Consider the following 17,562-nt stretch of genomic DNA (forward strand, 5'->3'; position numbering starts at 1 on the left):
TCAGGTCGGCCGTAAGCGTTACAATATATAACATCCTTGGGTTTGGAAAGGCCCTTTATCAATAAGTTATTAAAAGTTAGTCTGGAAAGTTTTGGAACAATTCTACAGATGAAACCAAGATAAATCTTTCCCCAGAATGATAAACCTTAAAATGTTGAGAATTTTTTTGCAAATGCACCATACATATTTGCCTGCTTTACTTTATTGTTTTATTTTCCTCAGTGTTTATATACAGATTTCTAATACAGTATCAATTTCTAAATGGAATTCTTTTAATTGCCTAAACCACAAGCATTTGAATCCATTTCTGTTGGAAATGGCTGTTCTACATAAGTCAGTCATTGCCAGTGTATTCAGTTTTATTCTACTTTTAACTTTTTTCCCCAGACTCCATTAATGCCTTGGATACTAGCAACAATTTGTTTTTATCAAACACCGCCTGTTGTACACAAGCCATACCATTAAATACAAAAGATGATCTGTTGTGTTACAATCTATACCATTAAGTGATTGTTATTTCATTTATTCCATGTTTAACATTAACAGTAGAAGAAGTCTGCACCAACAATTAACAATTCAGTTAGTCTTTTATAATTCCATTATTAATGGACTTTTCGTGTAGTGTCAGATGAAAGTGCAGTGATCTCTTGAGCAGTACACAGCTAGCAGTCCAGTCTCCCCTCCAAATCATCGAACCTGGAATTAAAATATTGAACAAAACATCATAAAAAGCCAAGTGTTTTAAATATAAATTAATTTAATTTCTGAGGTGGACATTATAGAGAATTGTGGAAATAGAAGCATCTGCTGTATAGAGAAGGGCTAATTTAATAGAGAACCACTGTTGTAGACAAGGAAAAACGTAATTATGGGAGTTTTGTAATTTTCCTGTTGAACATTTATAAATAGGTATACAGTATTTTGCAAATATTTTTCTAAATAATTCTTATAACTAGTGTTAATGATTGACTCAAGCCATTACCGATGTTAGTAACAGTAAATGTGTGCAGAAGAAATAATGTACTTGATGTACGAGTGAAACAGAATATATGAAAGGTAAAGGAAAGAATATTGCAATGGATAATATATTTTTCCTGTGCCACACCAACAATAAAATAATGAGAGAAAGTGTCAGACATAATAAGACTTTCAAATGATTAAATATTTTAGTAGTTTAAAATTGTGATTAGGGCTCCTACGTGCAGACGGGGATCGTGGGCTCAGATCATGTGAGACAGATCATGTAATTAAAGAATTTTAAAAATAAAGGTTTTAGCCTAACGTATTAAATATTTACCTAGATGTTTACCAAGGAAGAATGTGACAACATGCCTCAAGCTGAACAATGTAAACAGTGTTTGCATAGAAAAAGAAGACGTGTTACAGGTAATGGAAGCACTTTAGATAAACAACTCGAGATCCTGATGGTGTTCTACACACTATTCTCCTATATATGCATAAGAATAGGAAATATGTTTTTAGTTTGAATAGTGGATAGAAAAGAGTACAGGTAAGGGGTGAATGCTCAAATTGATATTTAGTGAAGTATTACAGGGATCTGTATTCTGACCACAGCCCATCCTGGCAATCGGCACACCTGGCAAGCAACATTTAACAATGACAACTGCGGCATGCTATTTTCAGGTAATATAGATCCAAATATAATGTGGGAAAGATCTTTTTAGTGCTAAACACAAAAGAAGACAACCTGATTCAAGTATTTAAAACCCCACAAAGCATTGACAAAAGAAACCCAATGGACTTCTTCAGATCAACAGTGTAATATGATGAACTGCACACAAGTAAAAAATACAGAGAAGTTTATTTTTAAGTTATTTTCTTAGAGAAGGGTAGTGGATTGAAACCAATAATTTGTGCATTGAACATACGGTATGTAAGTTACAACTACAATGTAAATGTAAACATTTCATTCAACCTGTCTATACATTCAGTTTGTCAGTTTTAAGGGCTCCAGGATGTTTATAAGGTGAAGGGAAAAGCCAGCTCTTAAGAAAATACAGGAGAAAGATTTAGGGAGATTCAGCTTAGTCTGGCATCTTGAAATTTGTTTAGACCTCTGCCTGGACCCTTTGGTTGCTGGGACTGTTTCTAAGCTGCAGAAGCCTTTGTATCGGTTAAAGAAAAGCCCGTGTTCCTTGTCTCCTGTGGAATGAATAAATCACCTTGTTCATGAGCCCAGCATTGTGTGTGCCAGGTCATTGTGCACAAGAGGGAATTTAATTGTAGCTCTTGCAAACCCCTTGGAAATAGTGCTGTGACAGTTACGATAGATGCATAATAAAAGAGGAAGTTATTCACAACTGTCTTGTGATGAAGATGTAGTCACAGAAAGAGACTAACTTTCATCACTGAATAATTGTGACTTTGTGCAGAACTCAGAACAATATACTGTATAGTCAAAGTTCAGCTCTACAGAAATCTTAACACATACATGTAATTGGCAATAATGAGGCCAATGAAATCTCTCTGAGCCATGTACATCATAGTCCAGATGTGTGTACTGTTCTTTATTCAGATATGCAGTGCAGAGTCAGGCTGAGTTTCAGTTCATTATTTCATGTAAAGTTAACTACAGTTTTCGTTACCTACAAAAAAGGTTCTTTGTGTCAAGAGGAAATGTTCTGCTCTGACAGCAGAACTCACCGTGACCAGCAGCATGAGAAGGACGACAGTTTGTCTTCCTCTATCCTGTATCTCCCAGAAGCAGGCAAGTCTTTGCATTCTGCTATGAATTCTTGCAGCTTGGATTCTGGGAATCCATCTCGTTGGTGTTGCTTGAAAAACAAAAGTTGAAATCTCATAAAATATTTTTAAGCAGCTGACTTACTAACCACAATTCCCAAGGAAACATGAAATGCTCCTCAATTTTTTTATTTTATAAAGATCTTAGGATCCTTAGTTGAAAAAAAAAGTGGACATCGAGGACATTTCATTTTATGCATGAGTTGTTAACCTACCTTAATAGTTTCATAGGTATCAGTGATGAGGGCGATGAAGAGGCTGAGAACCATGTAGATGAAGAGGGAGATGAAGGAGTACAGGTAGACTCGGCTGAACAACCACACCATGTAACTCTTCTGCTGCATGTCACTGAATGTTGGGAACATGTCATCTCCATTGATGAGGGAGAACAGGCATTCGGTCACAGTGTTTAAGGTTCTGAACTGGAACACAAAGTCATTAACATACTGCAAACATCATCATTAATTGGTTAATCCTTATTTGCACTTCCTTCCAAAAACAAATTAGGTATGAAATAAGATGCTGCTCTCCTCCTCTTTATGCATTCCAAAGAAATGCTTACTTTGTTATGGTAAGGTCCCAATACAATCCATCCACAGAAGCAGTACCCAAGGTAGATCATCGCCGCACAGCAGCAGAACCGAATTACATTTGGAAAGGCTGCCCTTAGGGTTAATATCAAAATCTGTCAAAATAAAAAAAAAAGCATTAACACTGGAATCCAAACCTTCATTCTCTGGTACAGGAACAGATGCCTCAAGGGCCACAGTGTCAAAAACCTTGAAGACCTACTGTAGTAACTTAATAAGTTAGGTTAAACCAAACATTCGTTCCACAATACATAATGAGTGCATCTCTGTTCTGCACCCACCAAAATTCAGTGCCAGTCACTCATGGGCTCCAAGCACGCACAACACCACACCTTGAGAATAGCAGGTATCTCCTCTATGCCAAAAGACTAGGTCCACTATCTAGATTTCAGAGGAGAGTGGTGTCATTTATGACAAGTTTAACTGGTAAAGTGTAAAAATCTCCGTTAAAGTATATACTACAGGAACTGTTCATGACTACTCTAGCGTAACAGAGGCAGTCCAGAAATAACTATGTATAAAACGAAAAAATGAAGAAAAAGAAATCCCTAGACTCAACCTATTAAAGCCTATAAAGGAAGTTAAATACAACATCATTTGGGTTGATACTTACATTGTACTTTTGAAAGAAGCCCAAGTAGCGAATAACTCCAATCCAAACGAGCATTGTAGAGGTTCCCAATAAAATGCTGCAGATGTCATAACTTGTTAAATTCTAAAAGAAAAAGTGAAAAAATTATGCCCCATTTTCAGATTTCACATAAAGAGACCTGCCCTTTTCTCTATATCTATGACATGAGAAAAAGAAAAGTTGATTATATTCTAGACATCTTAAATCTTGTTAATGTTCCTCTACACTTCTGAATAGAACATGCCTAATAAACAAAGTAAAACTCTTCAAGACTTCAAATGCACCATCATCCCCAAAACATCTTAGGGCCGTAACTGAGAATACAGAACAAAAAGAGGATCTAATAGGACAGATTGGATACAAACATATGAGCTACAAGTGCCTATGTCTATTAAATAATTCCCAAGCCATTGTAAGGAGAGTGTAAGGCACTGTGCTCAGACAAATTCAGTGAATTTGACTGAAAAAAAAACTTGACCACAGTACTGATAGGATCAGACCTTGATACATAAGGATTTTTTTTTGTTTGTTTTACAAGAGATTACAGGTGCTGAAGCTTTTGTCATTATTTGGATTTTCAAATCCAAACCAAGAGCCAAAAACTTGGTCTTGTATAAAAGCATCAGAGTGAAAGTTAACCTGGCAGGCCACGCTGTTTTGGCAAAAAGATTAAATTTTTAATACAGAACTTGCTTTCAAACTGAATATCAGAGGTCTAAATCATGTGGAGTCATCTTAATCCATGTTCATTGTAAAATGACATTCATAAGGTAATGGGTCACTGTTTGTCTGCGAAACTGGATTTGGCTAAATAATTAATTTCTCTTCTGAAACTACTAGGCCAAACTAAGAAAAAGTTACTAGACAAAGTAGTATCTTGCTATCAATATTAATAATGTGACCTATCTGAATGAACATGGTTGTTCTATGCTGATCAAGGAGTGCATATTTTCTATTGTTCAAATTCACTCACAAAGCTCATATGAAGGTGGAAATGACTTTTCATGCAGCACGGTTCCCATATAGAAGGATTCAAGAGTTTCTCACTTTGATAAGTGAGAGATCTGGAGCTCTACACACAGCGTTACCTCATAATCGAGATTTAGACTTCTGCAGAACAGGTTGATTGGTTACACCCTACTAGGCTTCCCAACAAATATTCAGACAATGTATTCTCTGAACGTGGTTGTAGGATTGAAATGAAACAGTGTACGTGGAGTACGACATGATCCCTCTCAAAATCTGTTCCAAACCATTTTTACATTAAGAAAATAGCCCAGAGGGCCCAGCTGTCTCTGCGAGTAAAGATGCTCACTGCGCCCAGACTAAGCTCTGCAAGGGGCCAAGGCTTCCCATGAGGGGGTGTGGGGGAGTGTAGGCTGGAATTAGATGGCCATGTTCTCAAGGCTCCCAATGACACAGTGATCCCTGTACCTTCCCAGACCCTTGCAGTGGTTAGGGTCATACCTCTTCTCCAATTGTGCAATTCTAAATTTATTTTTTAAAAATGGCTCCCAGGAGCACAATCAAATCAGACTGTCCTTAAGAATAAGAACACATATCTTGCACCATAACTATAGTTGACTTATATGAGGTTATGAACTTTCTTCACACAGCGGAAGAATTTACAGACACCATGAAATAAACTTCTATTTGTTTCTTTATAGCTTGTACACTGACACAGCAATCACTCTCTCTATATAGCATTGAAGTCTGTAACTAGTTAAAGAGTAACAGCCTATGGGAATTATTGTGAACTGAATAAACCATGATCACATTATTGCATAGCTATATAAGATCTTTGAGCCATCTTTCTGATCTAAGAAAAGCTTCTAACTCCATATTTAGTGTGGTAGGGTCATTGTTACAATGGAACAGAAACAGGAATCAGTTTTGGTAACACTACCTAGCACATAAATGCTAAACCTTTTTTAAAAAGATGTACAAGTTTACAAGCTACACATGGAGTCAAATGGCTATGAGAGAGCACACAGAAAGTTTTGCGTTATACCAGAAGATGTACTTTCCTGTGACCTTAAACCTTTCCTAAAGGTCATATTCAAACTTAGATCATTACTGCTTATACTGTACAGTGCATATACAGTCATGGCTGCCCCCAAACATAGGGAACCCATTCTACCTCTAAAACTGCCTTGTGACCTTTGACCTCACCTTAAGGGGAATAACAGCTAGCATAGAGGGTGTTAATGTCATGGGCATTTTGGACATGTATAGGAAGCCATATACATGGAAATGCGATTGTCTAATGAACATGGATATGCAATCTTGGCCACAAATTGCTGCTGGCACCTGTACATTTTATTAATACTTGCGCTGGATAAGGGCATCTGCCAAGCCATTTGCATGCAATCAATAGAATAATTAGATCAAATCAAGTAGAAGAAAGGACAATAAATCACAGTTACAGTGCATCCCTATAAAAATTTTACTTTTGATGCTTAGTCTGCTGTTATTTCACTCATAACCACAAACTCAAACATTTTCAGGAAAATGACACTTTTGCAGCAAGTGCACTGGCATTTTATTGAAAAAAATATGGCACAGAATTTAAACAGCATAATGAAATTTGGCCATTAACAAGGTCGATCAACATTGTCCCCCCCATCAGGTTTCAAAAGAGCAGTCATGGGATTCTTTCCTATTTCACTGCTAGAGCCTTAAAGTAACTGTTCACTGATCTGACCCCTAGATGCCACGTTGTCCCAGCCCATCTCACAAATGTTCAATGGGGCTCAAGTCTGGCGAGAAGGGCATCCATGGCACAAATATTCTTGTTGTGCAAGAAAATCAGTAAAAATTAGTTTATCATTGCTTAAGTTTCATAAGACAGGATGAGCCCATAGCAAGGACAGGAAGTCAGATCCAATGACTTGATAAATGTTGCACTGTGTGGTCAGGTAACTGTCATTCACTAAAATTACAGTTCTGCCATTAATTGGTTCATTGTATACACTTACAGTCATATCAAAATACATGGAACACACTGACATTCATGATGGTGGTCTACAAAAAAAAACTAGATTCATCGCTACAAGGATGTTACTCCACTGTTTTCAAGTCCACCTGAGGTGTTGCACCATCATTGCAATAACATGGTTTGTTTGCTTAATCAATATGTACCATTTGTTATTTTGTTTCTTTCCTAATTTTGATCCAGACTTGAAATTCATCACTTCGTTCTACTCCGTCACTAATGAGGTGATTTAGTGCAATCAGCAATGACAGTCAAAGCCACTTGAATGCATCGCAGACAGTCAAGAGTGATCCATTAACCAAAGGGACGCAAGAAATGTTTAATCAATATCCAAACTCCATATACCTTTATTGTTCTAAAAACATACATGCATAAATAGAAGGCTATATTTCTTTTGATGCTTGCTGTATATACACTGTACATTTACTTGGTATTTGATGTGAAATTGTTGCCAGGAAAAATTAATTTATTCAATCTCCAACTAACCTTTGTCTGTATTTCAATTTTCAGGATGGAGCCAATGATTGTCAGTGTGTCACTGACAATGATGAGAATGTACCAACCATTCACAAACTCCATACGTTCTGACCAGGGCACTTTCTTATTGTACCTGGTAAGAAAAAAGACTGCATATTCCTGAAATACAAAAGGTATCAAACATTACCAATTAATGCGTTAAACTTGTATCATTATCTCACTTGAATTGAGAATGCATTACAAATCATTACCCCAGAGCAGGTAAAGACAGAGGCAGATAAATCTGCACCCACTTCCCCCCCCCCCCCCCCCCATCAGCTGACAACATAATATTCAAGCACAATACTCCAAAGAGTTCAAGGATGGAAAAATCAAAACTTTTTATTTTTTTTTAATTTAGATACATTCTTGCATGCATGTGCTCACAGCAGAACAAAAACACTTTGTCCAGACAGGCCTGGTATCTGGACATTTGCACTCTAAATTTACCTAAAGTGAAGAAGTAGCAGTATTTGCTGGTATATCCAAGATATTTCCTTCCAGATGAGACAATAACTGCATTATCTGATCCATCTAGTCTTCCTGCAGTCACTTTGAGTTCCTGACTATTCTTGGCTTATTCTGTTTTTTTAATTCTTCAAGCTCCATTGCATTTAAACTTGGAGATCAATTTGACTAGGAGGAGGAAACATCGCTATTGAGATTTCTGTCTTCCATTCCTTACATAAACAGTGCATAGAAACATACTTCAACTGTAACTATGGATGTGCACATTCATTTTGCAGATTACTCTACTGTATTAATCAGCTGAAACTATAACTTACCAACTGCAGATTTATTCCATTGATGACTGAGCGCACACAAAGAATAAAGGATGCCACACATGCCAGGATGATAAATGAATCAAAAGCCAGTAGATAATGGATATTCCTTGGAGCTGTGAATGGAAAAAAAAAAAATCTGAATGATTCCATCAGGAGCTTGTGTAACATCTGAGGAACACAAGGAGACTGCAATTTCAATCATCTTGAGAGTAACTACAGTACTCTGTGTCCAGACCTTTCCCCACAAACATGAATGGTGCTGAAATACTAGAAAAAAAACAGCACAGAAGCCTGCTAAACCATTATATTTATGAAAATAATACAGAGAATCAGGAACAACTGATCTGTGAATGGAAACTATACATCATTACTCCAGTTGCTTAGGACTACCAACAACAAATAAAAACAAAACTAAATTCCAGTTTTATGGTCAAACTTGTCATTTTGTAACCATCATAGAATTTAGTGGCAGTTACCCATCATGTATCATTAGAACATCCGACATCTCCCCTGCTAGGGGAAAGAACCAATTTTTGTTCTGAACTCATTTTAAAAAGCATTGCAGATAGCATCAACATGCATGTGGCACCTTGCCTCTTTCATTTGAGTCTATTCATTCTTTCAAGTTGGCATTTGTTCACACTCCCACTATGCTACGGAGCAGAAGGGTCAAGGATACTTCCCTGTGACAACAGAAACTGGTCCAGTTATTGCTAAGAGCAGCCCTGTCCTGCAGACATGACTTGGGTTTCAGTCCCCTGGCTTCTGAATTATTTCAATTTATGTACCACTGAATCTAGAATTTTTTTAACATTGCCCAGATCTCTGCTCACAGACATCTCTAGCACCTCAAAAATAAGAATTCAATGGGTATGGATAGATCCAGAGTACATACAAGCCCCTGTGACATTCCAGCCTCTGCATTCATTAATGTCAACATCGTTGTCCAGTGTAATTTTAATTTTGCCGCTGTGAGCTTTGTTGTTGAATGTAATCTGTAAAATAATTTCCAACATGTTAAAAGGGACAGTGCTCAGTAGTTATACAGCATCTTGGTCGGCACTTAAAGATAAGCATTAATAAGGTCACAAAGCCACCTACTGGCCAAAACCTCCTATTGATTCAAATCTTCCATATAAAACATTTCACCATCAAAATTCATTTGAATTATTTGAGAATAAGGTGACAAAAAACAAAGTTCTTACATAATCATGGTAAGTTGTTTACAAACATTCCCCAAGAGGAAGGTTTGAAATTTGTTTTGATGAGCAAATTTTCAGAAATTGCATACTTTCATTTTAGCAGAAAAGATTTGACAAGAGGAATATTTTTTTAGGAGACTTATAGCTTCTGTTAGCTCAGCTATGAATGACAGACATTTCATTCTTTAAGTCGCATATTAGTTTTGTTCCTCAATTAAAAAGTGTGGGTAATAATCTCAGACCTCTCAGTACTAAGAATAACTTTTTCTTAATCACCACTCGCAGTTTGTGGTTTCCTTTGTCTACAGCCATTAATATAACAGAATGACTCGTCACACCCAGTCGCATGCAGATGAGGGAGTGATGTCTCCATGTGACTTACTGTGACGGTGAAGTCATAGCAGTCAGGAAGCTCATGAAGCCGCACTGTCTGAAGGTTAATTGCCTTCAGTGTGAAGTTAATATGTACAGACAGCAGCCTAGAGGACATGAGATGTTTTCAACAATCAGCACCGCAGATCTCTAGGAGTCACCACTTAACTAATTGCTAACCGTTCTCTTAAAAAAAAAAGAGAAATTAGTAGTCCCATTACCAATCCCAAGTACATAAAATACATTCTTTTAGCTTGGCAGGTGGCCTTAAATCAACCAATATTTAAAAAGTCACCTTTTGAAATCCAGAGCAAAGGCAGAAGAAAGTGTTCCGATTCCCAGAGGCTGCAATGGGTATATTTCAATGCATGCTGGGACAGAAAAGAAAGTCATTCCCTTAAGTATTTATGCTTCTCAATCCATGTTTGGAAAAATATATATATATACACACACACACACTGTAGGTTTGTGGTTTGTGAAATAACAGCCAATCCACCAGACATTTTACCATTTGTTCCGCTTTGTGTTTTTGTGGTCACAAGAATCACCAAGCAACATTCCCCCCCCTCAACAACTATTGCTGGGCTTCCAGCAATGAGAGTAAAGCTTAATGCTTTAGATGCACCCATGGTAACTTCCAACTGTGTTGCACATGTATGGCATGTATGGGTTCAAAGTCCAATTTTTAAATACCTGTCTCAATCTGGGGGTTAATATCAAATGTCTCATTTCCAGGATAGATGCTGCCATTCTTATAGAAGGCCTGGCAGACAGACAGGGGTGTATAGACATCTTCCAGCTTTTCATAAGCATGATTCCCAACAGTGAGGTTGTGGAGATTCAGGTACTACACAAAGAAAGAAGGCCAGGTGTCACAAGGATACAAATACTGTACAATGATTCAACTCGTCCTGCATAACCTCTCAGGTTTTGTTGCAGGAAGAAGAGAATTAGAACATATCCAATGCAATGTCAGAGGTATGATTAAATCTATAAATTCCTCCATTGTGGCAAGACAAACAATCCAAGTAAACAGTAATGAATAACAATTAAAAATCTTCATATCACTTTTTAAACTAATTCATACAGATATTAGACTTTTTATTTCTCAAGTATCTCCTCTCTGAACAAAAAGTGAACTGAATAAATGAAGTTGCAGTGTCTCTAAAGAAAAAAAAAATTGTAAATCAAATTGTAAATGCCAGTTCTACAATTTCTAGAAAATTAGTTTGTCTTTCAATCTATAAGCCCTCTGGAAAAACACCTTTGCAGCCTCTTATAAGCTGAAACAGTTTTTCCCATTGTTTGTAACCTCATAGCTGATGCATTCTAATGAAGTTCCTATATGTTTTTCTTTCATTTTCCAGCCAAAGCAAGACTAGGTTTACAGTCAAATACAGCATTCCAGCAGATATTTCCAGTATATACTGTACTGTAGGAGAGTTTGTGTGAATTCCACTAACTAATAAAACTCAGTAATCATTAACATTAAGAGTTCCAAAAAGCAGAGAATTGTTTTTTAAATGTTTGAAAAGTAATCTATATAAAAGCACCAAAGTTCACCTACATTTCAACATGTCTTTATTTACTTTAGAGACTAAATACTTCATTTGGTCAACTTATTTTAAACAGTGTGGAGGTGAAAAGCTCTCTAACCATTTTTGCCACAGGTGGACTTTGTCCAGTCCAAAGCACACTCCTAACAGACCACAAATCCACAACCCAACCTTTGGAAAGGTTTTTAGAAGCCACAATTTTAAATGTACCAATATTCTGGAAGATGGATAATTATGCAGAACATGAAGTTCAACAGCATAGAGAAGGGCGTTCTTTAACATTGCCTTGTAATTCCCATTATGAACTGCTTTGTAGTTCATTACAGCTTCCCCTCTATTGTTCACAATTATTTTCAGTCTACTCTAGGTAGCATATGATTATATTCCTTTCAAAATATTGGTACAGAAATTGTGGTTCAATAAGAATGCTTTGGAAAACGTAATATTGCGAAGCTTTGTCAAGGTTACTGAGCATCTTGAATCCTTCTGGGAAGAATGATTACCCACTGAAATAAATGCAATTAAAATGGATAAAAAGAAGCATGGACACCAATAGAGGCATGCCTGGAGTGCTGTAGAAAAACATTCTGCAGATTTGTTTTCTCTAGAGTTCCGCAGACAATGCTCCTTCCATACATGTATTCATCTAGAAAGACACTGTAAGCAATTGTCTAAGTGGATACTAACTAAATCAGTTAGATCTCATGTTATGGAGCTTTAAACCTAAAACCCTCTTCAACTCTGTTATTCATCACATTCTTTTCAATTACTTCCAAACCACAGCAGAGGGGAAGTCAAATTTACAGGAAATAAGCCCACCCATCTGTGTTTAAAAAAAAACAGCAAGCACAGATTGTACAGTAAGAAGAGCAGTTTCCAACCGCATGACTTAAGCCCAGCACTCCGCTAACAGATGACAGATTCATGATTCACGTCAACTGTTTAAGGACACCAGACAACACAAACCAGGAGGAAAGCTGAAACAGCCAAGTCTAGAGCAGCACTCCGATGGAAGTTAATGAAGACAACTACTAAAGCGGATTGGGAAACATTTGGTATACATAAGGAACCCAGAGATTGCATTATATCACTATTAAAAGTGTAACCTTATTGTATTTACTGTACTTAGAATTTAAGGGGCTCAATATATGGAGTAGCAGATTAAGAACTCTTGGAGGACCGCATTTTCATATTTTGATCCAAAGTCAGGTATTGGCGACGGCAGCAGAAGAGGGTAACATAAGCACTGCCAGTTTCTGTAAATAAAGAAATTCAGCACTAACCTGATTAACTGCAAAATAGATGTGATCATACACTTCACTTTGTGTATAGACTGCATAGGTCTCCTCTGGTCGGTCACTGTATCCTTTCAAAAAGAGATGCTTAAAAGCCATCAGGTTCTCTTCTTTAAATGCAACCACCATCTGGTTGCTCAATCCAAAAGACACCAACTACAAAATAATAGAATAATAACAAAATTGTGTAATATTTACTGTGCTAAATGTTAAAACAAATATATGCAGTTATAAGATATTCAAAGAATGGGAAAGGCAAAATGTTGAAAGAGAGCAAATTAATTAATAGAAGGGATGGATTTTTATGTATTAATAGTTTTATATAATGTTATCAATCCCAGAGTACCATCTGCGTTTTGCTCCTGGCACATTCTTATCCACAGGCTTACTCAAATTTATGGTTAAGGCCCATTAAACCTGCTATGAGCTCTTAGAAAGCTGATTAAGATTTGTAATTGTATCGAACCCTGTGCTAATAAGTGAGTTTTGGTAGTGCCCTCATTCAGGTGTGCGTCTAAAATATAATTAAATCAGATTTAAACAGAAGGAAAAACACTGACTCACTGTGCCAGTGTCCGACACTGTTTAATCAGAAATTGGGGAGCAAGTTCCCAATTACCATGTTGAGGAGAGAATGTATAAAGTTCCATGTCCTGAAGTTTTAGGAACTACACTTCAGGGGTTTATTTTGAAATCAAGGAGTGAATGAAGAAAAAAAAAAAATCAAGACTGTCAAACAGCAAGAGCCCATCCAGAACAAAGAACAGCAGACACTTGTACCCCAGAATAAGAAATGGGAACTACTGTACAGGTTAAGCAGACTGCTCACTTACTTGTGTTTATTGAACCCAATAAAATACAACACCGAGATGTTCCACACAAACTCTAGACAAGTTGAACTACCTGTACCAGTTCTTAATGATATGAGAACTGCTCCACACTCTTTGGATTCATATGAAATTTAATTAGAACAAATGGTTTTCAATTGCAAGCAGATCTTTAGCTTAGTACAGTATATCTCATTCTTACATTTGTCCTTCTTCACTCCTGAAGACCATCAAAAATAAACTCATTTAAGGTGGTCCCTTAAGAGGGAAAAAAAAACAATTACCTGGATTGTAATAATAGCAATTTTAAGGATCTGCAACATCAGCTTCCATGGCTTTCGTCCACGAGCTTTGAATTTCTCACAGGGGTTCATGAAGAAATATTTGAGCTTCCTCCTGAATTTATCTACAGCATCTGCGTCAAGTTCCTCTCCATTCTGAGCCCAAAAAGAATTGCTGCTTCGGTCATTGATTGAGCTGTAACCCACATCCTCCATTTCTGAAAAACACAGCAATTCTGTAGTCAATCCAGAACCTGGAGAAATGTTCATGTTCCAGGTGCATGATTTTCAAAAGGAGAACTGGATCTCTTCAATTTAAAAAGCTCAATTTCCATTACTAAACATTGTTAAAATTACCACATTTAGTTAACTTAAAAAAATAAGTAGCCTAAGCCTCATTCTGAAATTCAAATAAGTTTTTTAAAAACAAATTTGCAGTACAGTTCTCATTTAGTCCCTTTTAAAGGCCATGTAGATCTCATCCACCATCACCAGCAGCATTTTTCATAGCTCTCCATCACTTAGTGTGGAAAAAATTCACTTGAAAAAACTTTAACTGCATTCAACAAAATGCTTTTTCCTCCACTTTCTTTCCCCACGTCTTTTTCTCCAAGTTAACAAAAGGAATTAAGAAACCATGAAAAGTTGTCTCTTGTACAAAATTGTGATAAAAATAAGTTTGCTTTAATACCTAACTGATTTGCAGGTAAGGCAATTCCTGCAAGCACTGCCATTAATGTTCTGTATCAGAGGGTCTATGACTATGTTAGTGACAGGCTTAACAAAAGGCTTTCAACAGTCCCTCTAGATAGGGGAAACAACTGATTTGCCAATGCAGTATCCATCCCTAAAAAAGGGTTATAATAGCCTTATATCACATGTAAGGTTATGGAAATGCTAATTAGACAAACTATAGGATCACTGGTGCAACAGTAAGATTATAAGGCAGGAGTTCCCAAAACCTGGTCCTTGGGACCCAAACACCTGCTACAGTAGTTCACATTACAACTGAGCTCTTTATTTTATTGAACTAATAAAGTAAAGCCGGTTCTAGAGAACTACAATTAACCTCCTTAATTTATATTACCCTTTCTGACCTCACCGGTACACACAAGGAACAAAGAAGACAAATCCCGTGTCTTACCTGACTTTGTGCTCTGACCTGAGCAGTAATGAAAAACAAACTGCATCTCACAGTCCGGACCTCGCCCGCCTTCTGCCATCATACCAGCAAGAACAACCCGTAAACGCCGCTTAAGATACTTAGTAATTAACCCAGTATTACCAGTACTGAAATAATAGCATAAAAGCGTAAAGACAAATGTAGAAAACCAACTCCATTTTTAAGTCAACGACTAAAAGTACAGTGTTTCTATTCCAAAGCGAAACGCGCTGAAGTCCATTAACAGACTTCAGACTCGCTCGGTCTCTGGTCTCTCCAGCTGATACGCACCTTCTAATGAGTGGGTGGACTGATTGCTGCAATTATCATCAATTGACACCTTCCCATAGGAACAGCTGATCCAAGGATGGAAGGTAAAATCCCGAGGTTCCTATTGTAACCATTAGCAGAGCATCATGTGCGTGAATGGACAGCCCTTTTCTGCCTTAGTCACTGTGTTGCTGTAAGAGATTCACAGGCAATAAATGGCACCGCTATAATAGATCTCTATCAAACGAGAGATTGTTTTTTGTACTGGGGCCGTTCAGGAGCAACTGAACCACTTGCACGTCATATAGGGAGGAGGTCGAAATAATCTTGAGACAAGGCAATTGCAGTTTTTTGGATCATTTTGTATAAAGGTTCTCAGTTAAACGCAAAAAAATAACTATTGCCAAAAATATTTTGATAACCAAATTGCTCAAAGCGTGTGTTTTTTTAAATCAGAGTAATACACACATGCGTGGGCATCTTTATTACCATGCTGATCGTATTTATTAAATAATCTGCGTAGCTGCCGAATTATTATGGCTTTCATTTTTTAATTCCCAACAAAACACCTAAAAGTAAACACCATTTTCGTATTTGTTTTGGGTATTTTCATATCTTAAAGTGATTTCATTTGTCGTTTAAATAGTGTTAACACTGTAAGGAAAACTTTCAACAGTGGTAGCTTCTTAGTTGCCTTTAAAATTAAAATCACAACTTCAAGGACGGCGGTATAGAGCCTCAGCAGCCTTCGCAAGTAATAGGATGGGCCAGCTGTCAATCAACGGCACGACTTGGTCTCCCCTGGCAACCGCATTGACGCCGGAAACTGTTCGGAAGAAGTGAACACAGAAATGCGAAGAAATCCGGATTCATTAAAGTCTGACCGCAGGAGTTTCTGAAAAAAACTGTGAAGGGACATAGGAGAGGTTGGTTATGTTTGTTTAAACAATGAATCGTTATTGGACGTTTGCTTTTAAACGCATTAGCAAAGTACTGTTTGCCTTTGTAAAACGTAGTCGGTTTTTGTTTTATGCATGGTCTCTTATTTAGAGCTGGTATTTGAAGACTGCTGATCTGTAGTGTAAGCAGTAAAAGCATAGATTTCCCTCAATTCACTAAGCTAAGCACGATTGAGTGTATTTCCAAGATGCAATTGTTGAACTCGATGCAGTGTTATGCAAACCGCAGATTATTTTATATTTGCTATTATGCTATATTTTCCACACGGTGGAGCCATTTGGTCAGCATTAGACGACAGCACCACAGCAAAGCGCCGATCCACAGAGCTGTTAAACTCACTTTTATCGGCTGTAAGAGAAACATTTTAAACATGTTGATTGCATAAGTATTCAGACCTATGAACTCAATATTTGATGTAAAAAACTTTGGCAGCACTTACACCCACGAGTCTTTTTACAGCCACTGACTTGGTGCAAAGTATGCACATTTTTCTTGGCAGGTGAGTTTTCTCAAGTTGCTTGGGGATTATGCTGCGTTGGGTCTGTGCCAAAAGTAACACTTGGCATCTAGACCAAAGGGTTCTAGTTTGAGCCTTTGCTTGACACTTCACTGAGAAAGGTGTTTTTATTCTGAAATCACAAGAACAACTGTTACTGAACTCAGACAGAGGCCATACAACTAATTGTGTGGCTTTTTTAGCTTAAATTAATTTAGGTTTGCCGCAGCAAATGGTTTGAATACTTGTGCAATCACAACTTTTCTGTGTTCATTTCATATCAATTATTTACTTCTTTCTTTTTGTTTTTTTTGCCTTAAGTGTGTATATTGTGTATATGAGAAATATTAATTGCTCCTTCAAAGTTTCATTACTGAAATGTTTAAAGTATGAAAAGATGAAAACTGCAAGTTTCTGAATTCTTTTGCTAGACAAATAATCTGTTTCAGGACTCCATAAAATGACTCTTGTTAAGTTTGTTGTTTAATGTGTCAGTGTTTCCAATATAGACAAATTTAGCCATGATTTTGCCATTACGTACTTACAAAGTACTGCCAAAAATGCAGGTTAACATCTCAATACTGAGCCACACAATTAAGCAAGCTAGTCTGTTATTCCCACATATAAACTGCACAGCTGATTTTTAAAAATAAAAAGCAAAGAGGCAGACATATTCATATATTGTATTTTCGTTATCTAAGTCAGCTCTTCTTGAAGATGTTATATCACAAGAAGGTTTAACAAATGTAGAAATTTGTCATAGCACTTTGATATAGACATCTTGGAGAATTGAATCTGAATGTTGGATCTTCACAGTACGTTGATAATGTGACAATGTGACTCGCTTCTCAACAAGAGATT

At 37.0% G+C, this 17,562-nt stretch overlaps 1 protein-coding gene across 1 annotated transcript; it reads right to left on the reverse strand.

Moving 5' to 3' along the window:
• Positions 1 to 615: 615 nt before the first annotated feature.
• On the reverse strand, positions 616 to 15,039 carry mcoln3b (mucolipin TRP cation channel 3b). The gene is made up of 14 exons (XM_088927613.1): positions 14,958 to 15,039; positions 13,817 to 14,031; positions 12,694 to 12,861; positions 10,548 to 10,701; positions 10,150 to 10,225; positions 9,865 to 9,961; positions 9,176 to 9,275; positions 8,281 to 8,393; positions 7,466 to 7,615; positions 3,967 to 4,068; positions 3,326 to 3,448; positions 2,979 to 3,185; positions 2,665 to 2,795; positions 616 to 696 (listed from the first exon to the last, which is right to left on the reverse strand). The coding sequence occupies exons 1-14, from the start codon at positions 15,037 to 15,039 to the stop codon at positions 663 to 665; spliced, it is 1,752 nt and encodes a 583-aa protein (XP_088783739.1). The 3' UTR covers positions 616 to 662.
• Positions 15,040 to 17,562: the final 2,523 nt, after the last annotated feature.

The sequence above is a fragment of the Atractosteus spatula genome, chromosome 11 (assembly GCF_055471065.1).
Source record: "Atractosteus spatula isolate fAtrSpa1 chromosome 11, fAtrSpa1.hap1, whole genome shotgun sequence".
In the NCBI taxonomy this organism is placed as follows: domain Eukaryota; kingdom Metazoa; phylum Chordata; class Actinopteri; order Semionotiformes; family Lepisosteidae; genus Atractosteus; species Atractosteus spatula.